Genomic DNA, 7,500 nt, shown 5'->3' on the forward strand with positions numbered 1-7,500 from the left:
GGTTATACTGCTGTGAACATAGGTGATGTTCCCTCTATGTTTATAGAGCTGTAAGCATGGTTTATGCTACCTTAAACCGTCTGTGTTCGCGCGGCTGTGAACTTGCATGATGTTTCGCGCACACCATCTGAGGTTGTACAGCTGTAAACACAGGTAACGTTTCCCCTAACGTCGTCATTGTTTATGCAGTTGTAAACATAGATCATGTTTCCTTAGCGTCGTCTATGTTTCTGTAGCTGAAAACATAGTTTACCTGACATTTTTATCTGTATAGCCGTGTACGTTAGATCATGTTTCCCTAAGTCTATGTTTATATATCTGAAGACATTGACAATATTTCGCAAATACCGTCTATGACTATAAAGCTTTGTACATAATTTTCACATCGTCTTCAGTGTTTGTATAGCTATAAACATAGATAATGTTGTCTGACATCACTCATAGTTTACAGCAGCAAACATAGATCATGTTTCCCTGAGGTCGATAAACAAACTCTTCCGCCAGTAAGAAAAGACTATGGTTATTTGAAAAAAATATATATTATCTTTAATTCAAAAAGCGGCGTGGGGTGGAAAAGAGGGTTTGAATACAGCGGATGGTTCGGGAAGGAGCGAGGGGGAAGTCATTTGTTTGACTCTCATGGAGAGAGCCAGTTGCATTCCTGATCTTCTTCTTCTTCTTCTTCTTCTTCATGGGCTGCAACTCCCACGTTCACTCGTATGTACACGAGTGGGCTTTTATTGTGTATGACCGTACCTGCCCCGCCATGTAGGCAGCCATACTCTGTTCTTCGGGGGTGTATTCCTGATATGACTGCAGTTTATCCCCCGCGGACTCGTCTTGGATCTTGGCAATGGCAATGACCTTTCGACACAGAGAGTAATCTGGAGACACCGCGTTTTGCAATTTAGTGGTTTTCTCAATTCAGAGGAAGAAAAAAAATCGCAATTAATTAACTTCCTACAGCTGTCCTCAAAGAGTGACATTATACATAGGAAGAATACAGGGTGATGAAATATTGTTACCAGAATACTGTGAACACACACATACACACACACACACACGCGCGTGCGCGCACACACACACACACACACAATCACACACACCCACACACACAATCACACACGCGCGCGCGCGCACGCACGCACGCACGCACGCACACACACACACACACACACACACACACACACACACACACAGCGCGTGCGCACGTACAGAGAGAGGGGGGGGAGAACAGAGGAGGGTCAGAGGGACCTGAGATGACTGGTATATTGGTTTAAAAAACGAAAACAAGAAAAGAAAATAAGAATAATAAGCCGACTCTGAAGGCTGGGAAATGTCAAAGGTCCAACGTCTCGGGAGGAGATTTAGGGAAAAGAGAGGGAGAGCGGAGGAGACAAAGAGACAGACAGAGAAAGAGACAGCGAACCAAAGTCAGACAGGAATTAAGAGAGGAGATAGAAGGATGAGACAGGATAACTTTTGGGACTGGATTGAACAATGCTCTCTCTCTCTCTCTCTCTCTCTCTCTCTCTCTCTCTCTCTCGTTCGCTCTCTTTCTCTCTCTCTAGCCCCCCCCTCTCTCTCTCTCTCTCTCTCTCTCTCTCTCTCTCTCTTTCTCTGATGTATGTGAGTCTTGAAGCCATCCAAAGAACAATGGAAGTCGAGAACTTTGTAGGAATGATATATCAAAATTTCATACTATCAGCCCCAGTTATATCCGGAAGCCTTCCGTTACCTACCTATGGTTTATTCATTGGCAGATGCCACTTTCCAGTGCAAAAAAAATTCAAACTTTAGAAAGTCGTACTTTTAGAACAGGAAATGTGTGCATGCACCCGACCAAAAGACATGTATGTTTAACCCGTATTATACAAGCCCACAGAAAAGAACATGAGTTTCAGTTTCAGTTTCTCAAGAACGCGTTATTGCGTTTCGCACAAAATCCATATACGCTACATCACAACTTCTGGGCAGATTCCTGACCAGCAGCATTACCCAAGACCTTAAGTGCATGCATATATATTTGTGCACCCATCCGAGTGGATTCATTTAACTCTCTCCATACGAACGGCGAAAGAGACGACGTTAACAGCGCTTCACCCCAATTACCATCATCAAAATATTACAGGCGGAACGCTCTTATACTGAAGAGGTGAATGTTGACAAAGAATACCACAGTTCTGACGACGGAAGCTAAAGGTTGGGTCTTTCAGACACCCACTGGACATCCGAGGGGTCTGTGTAGAAGAGAAGAGAGGACTGGCCGTACTGAGTGAGTTAAAGCGTTGGGCTTTCGATCTGACGGGGAGGTGGAGGGGTGGGGGTGGGAGTGGGTGGGTGTGGGGCCGTGGGGGGGGACTAAAGTCATTTTAGCTGCAAGTAAGATGATTAGATTTGCAAATGTTGCCTAGCTACACTTTTGGAATTAAAAGTCATTTGTGTTTTCTCAACTTTTATGTGACATTGTTGTGTATTTGGAAATGTTTGTTCTGGGCATGAAAAGATTATTTTACAGTAATCCTCCATACTCCAATAGGAGTGAAAGGATAATTAAAACTTGAAACTTGAAACTTAGGTATGTGTGTGCGGACGTGTGCGTGTATATGTGTGTGTGTGTGTGTGTGTGTGTGTGTGTGTCTGCTCGTGTGCATGTGTGTACGTGATTGTGTCTGTGTGTTTTCTCACTGTTTTTCATTGTGTATAAATTGTGCTAAAGCAGAACGCCCTTTGAGGTCTGAAAGCGCTTTGTAAGTGAATACCACTACTACTACTACTACTACTACTACTACTTCTTCTTCTTTTCTTTGTGTGATAGTCGTGTCCGACTATGACCATCACAACAGCAGAGGAGGCAACTGCTGTCCCGTCCATCTGGGATAGAATTTGATTAGTGGAGAGTGTCTTGTCTAAGTTACATCCCCTACTCTCTCGAGCCAAGAGGGTTTTATATTAGGGACACTCGGCGTTGGGATGGTTCCCAAAGGCCAACTAAGCCCCCAAGCTTTCAGCACTAAGATCCACAGCAATCTTGACTCCTAGTTTGAGAGTCACAAAAGACTAAACTGTAAATAACTTCCTTCTGCAAAGGAGAAACCATTGAGCATACAGCTCTCATTTTGCTGTTGGCCAAACTGGAAGCTTATATCGATCTGTGATATAAACTGAACGTTGGGCCTGGTGCACTACAACTACTACCACTACTTCTACTACTTCTGATACTACTACGACTACTACTACTACTTGTCCGCCTAGGAAGCGAGAGAATCTAAGCGCAGTGGGTCGAATCACGGCACAGTCGCCAGTATTTTCTCCTCTTCCACGAGATCTTGAGTGATGGTCTGGACGCTAGTCATTCGGATGAGACGATAAACCGAGGTCCCGTGTGCAGCATGCACTTAGCGGAGGTAAAAGAGCCCATTGTAACGAAACGGTTGTCCCTGGCAAAATTCTGTAGAAAAATCACTTCAATAGGAAAACAAATAAAGATTGCAGGCAGAAACAAAAATACAACAACAAAAATGGGTGGCGCTCTCAGTGTAGCGACGCGCTCTCCCTGGGGAGAGCAGACCGAATTTCACACAGAGAAATATGTTGTGACAAAAAAGAGTAATACAATACAATATATTATCATCATCATCATCATCGTCATCAATATTCTTCTTCTGAAATATAATCATTATTCATTATTATTGTTATCATCATTATCATTACAAACATTGGTATTACTATTCTATTATCATTATCATCATCATTGTATTCATTATTATTGTTATCGTCATTATCATTACAGACATTAGTATTACTGTTATATTATCATTATCATTGTATTCATTATTATTGCTATCGTCATTATCATTACAGACATTAGTATTATCATTCTATTATCATTAACATCATCATTGTATTCATTATTGTTGTTATCATCATTATCATTACAGACATTAGTATTACTATTATATTATCATTATCATCTTCATTGTATTCATTATTATTGTTATCATCATTATCATTACAGACATTAGTATTACTATTATATTATCATTATCATCATCATTGCATTCATTATCATTGTTATCATCATTATCATTACAGACATTAGTATTACTATTATATTATCATTATCATCATCATTGTATTCATTATTATTGTTATCATCATTATCATTACAGACATTGGTATTACTATTCTATTATCATTATCATCATCATTGTATTCATTATTATTGTTATCATCATTATCATTACAGACATTAGTATTACTATTATATTATCATTATCATCATCATTGCATTCATTATTATTGTTATCATCATTATCATTACAGACATTAGTATTACTATTATATTATCATTATCATCATCATTGCATTCATTATTATTGTTATCATCATTATCATTACAGACATTAGTATTACTATTATATTATCATTATCATCATCATTAGTATTTGTATTGTCACCATTGTCACTACTACTACTACTACTACTACTACTACTACTACTACTACTACTACTACTACAACCGCAGCTACCACACGGTCCGGGCCGGGTCCAACGCTCAGCAGACGGTGACGCCGTTCCTCGCTCCGCCTTCCTCCGCCTCCCCCACCGCCTGTACCCCCACCTCCCGCCCTAGCGACTCCTCCCTGCACCGGGAGCTGCGGCAGGTGCTGCGACAGCTGCAGGAGGCCGACAGGTGCCACAGGTGTCCACAGAGCGAGGACGTCACCAGGAAACAGGTGAGCTTCGTCACGTCTCCCCACAGGTGAGGTGAGGTGGGGTGAGGTTGAGGACTTGGAGACTTGGACTGAGGCGCGTTTCTTACTACACGCTAGTTAATTAAACCCCCTTGGCTGCCCGGGAGGGAGGGAGGGGAGCGCGGAGTGGGAAGGGGGGGGTTGGCGGGGCGGTGGGGGACAGTAGAAAGAAAGACTTCAAGTCATACATCAATTTCCAAAACAATCAGGCTGAGAAACTTGAGAAATGGTCTGGAGATATATGCCACTTTGGATCAAATATGTGAATTTTCAGCATTCTAAACGTATCCCCCCCCCCACCCCCCTTCTTTTGATGATGTTATCAGTGACGTCACTGTCGACGTATGTGCTACGTCCTGGGGCTGTCAGGGCGTTTTACAGCCAGGTTCTCGCGAGACACGCTAGGAATGTGCGTTTCCGTTTTTGTTTGTTGTTAAAACAGCAGCAGAATTCCTCTCCTCCTGTGGAAAGCCCCTTGGCAGCATCTCCATCTTCACTGACTCCATGTCCACACTCCAGGCCCTTGACTCCCCTGATCCTGGTCCACTGATCCAGTCCCTTAAGGCCTCCCTCACAACCCTTACCCAAACAGCCCCAACGACCCTCCAGTGGGTGCCTGCACATGTAGGCCTCCCAGGCAACGAGCGTGCAGACCACCTTGCTAAGGAAGGAAGCCAGCTCACACAGCCAACCATTCCTGCCACGTATGAGGAAGCAAAAACTCTCCTCCGCAGCAGATTCCGAAGAGGCTGGGTCACCCTGAACGGAGGCTACCAGGCACACCAGGATCCCATCAGGACACTGGAGAGGAGACACCAGACTACCATCAACCGCCTTCGCACAGGACACTGCGGCCTCCGAGCACACCTGAAGAGGATTGGAGTGGCAGCCACATCCCAATGTGAGTGCGGCCAGGCTGACCAGACCCCATCCCATATTCTCCAAGACTGCCCCCTGTATGAGAAGATTCGGCAGCAGTCCTGGCCTGGGGGTGCTGACCTCAACACCAAGCTCTGGGGGACGGTAGCCGATCTTCACCGGACGTCCGAGTTTGTGGCATCCTTCGGACTTCGACCCTGACTGCGTGGCTGTCGAACGCAAAAGAAAGAAAGAAAGTTTCTTGTTTGTTTTTCCCCCCACCTTGCGGCAAGAGCGGCTAAGTTCTCGCGAGTCAAGGGCTCACGGACCTATTGTAAGGTCAAGGCTAGGTAACCTTCAGAGCGACTTTGCCGCGAGATAAGTAAAAGGGTAGAATCTACCTCCCGCCTCGCATTCCTTTCCTTGCGCATGTACATTACATACTCCTCGCCCTCTGGACCGCTCACTCTCTCACCACAAGTTCGCAAGCATACTCGCGATTTAAAAAAAAAAAAAAGAAAGAAAGAAAGAAAAAAAAACACGTCTCCGGTGTCGTCCGGATTCGCCCATTCCCGTTGTTTTTCGCATATCACTGCATCTTTTTGATAATCATTCGCCTATTCGCAGTTTGTCGTCTATGTGCTCAGTTTGCTCCATGTGCGTGCGCGTGCGCGTGCGCGCACACACACACACACACACACACACACACACACACACACACACGCATTTATATATATATGTATCACACTCTCTCTCATATCACTCTCTCTCTCTCTCTCTCTCTCTCTCTCTCTCTATATATATATATATATATATATATATATATATATATATATATATCACTCTCTCTCTATATATATATATATATCACTCACTCACTCACTCACTGTCTCTTTCACTCTCTCTCCCGCTCTCTCTCCCTCCCTCTCTTTACCTATCTCTGTCCACCCCCACCCCTCTCTCTCTCCCCCCCCCCCCCTCTCTCTGGTGCTACAGGTAGTGAAGATGCTGGTGGCGGTGGTGGTGCTGTTCGCGGTGTGCTGGGGCCCCATCCTCATCAACAACGTCCTGGTGGCCTTCGGCGTGCTTGAACAGCTGCACCTCGGCTGGCTGAAGCCCATGAGGCAGCTCTTCTGGCTCCTGGCCTACCTCAACAGCAGCCTCAACCCCATCGTCTACGGCTTCATGTCCAAGAACTTCCGGGACTCGTTCCGCAACACGGTGTGGCGCTGCGTGCTGAAGAGACCCCCAACCGGGGCCATGGATCCCGGAGCGCACGTGTACTGGAGGTGTTCCTTCCAGGTCTGTCGTCTGTGGTGGTGGTGGTGGTGTTGCCGTGACTGACTGAATGCCTGAATGAATGACTGACTGGGTGGGAACGAGAATCAGAATACCTTGTATTATCTCGTCGAGAAATTAAGTGTGGCGAAATCAGTGGTACATACAAATTAGAAGCAAAAGGTGAAATTTGGCATACAACATATATATAGCTCTCAACTCAGTCATAACAAAGCAAGTCCGATAACTTTCCATCATTCTACTGGAGGTGTGTCTTCTGTGTGTTGTTGTCGTGACTGACTGACTGACTCACTGGGTGGGCTGACTTGTTGACTGTCAGCGACGGGCGCAATAGCCGAGTGGTTAAAGCGTTGGACTGTCAATCTGAGGGTCCCGGGTTCGAATCACGGTGACGGCGCCTGGTGGGTAAAGGGTGGAGATTTTTACGATCTCCCAGGTCAACATATGTGCAGACCTGCTAGTGCCTGAACCCCCTTCGTGTGTATACGCAAGCAGAAGATCAAATACGCACGTTAAAGATCCTGTAATCCATGTCAGCGTTCGGTGGGTTATGGAAACAAGAACATACCCAGCATGCACACCCCCG

The 7,500-nt window shown here is 45.1% G+C and overlaps 1 protein-coding gene across 1 annotated transcript in view; it reads left to right on the plus strand.

The window, feature by feature from the left end:
• The window catches only part of LOC143295130 (QRFP-like peptide receptor), an 89,074-nt gene that overhangs the window by 80,087 nt on the left and 1,487 nt on the right, over window positions 1-7,500 (plus strand). The window contains exons 5-6 of the mRNA XM_076606695.1: window positions 4,529-4,739; window positions 6,612-6,917. Of these exons, the coding sequence (XP_076462810.1) occupies window positions 4,529-4,739; window positions 6,612-6,917 (517 nt within the window). The remainder of the gene's footprint in view (window positions 1-4,528; window positions 4,740-6,611; window positions 6,918-7,500) is intronic.

This window comes from Babylonia areolata, chromosome 20 (genome assembly GCF_041734735.1).
Source record: "Babylonia areolata isolate BAREFJ2019XMU chromosome 20, ASM4173473v1, whole genome shotgun sequence".
NCBI lineage: Eukaryota > Metazoa > Mollusca > Gastropoda > Neogastropoda > Buccinidae > Babylonia > Babylonia areolata.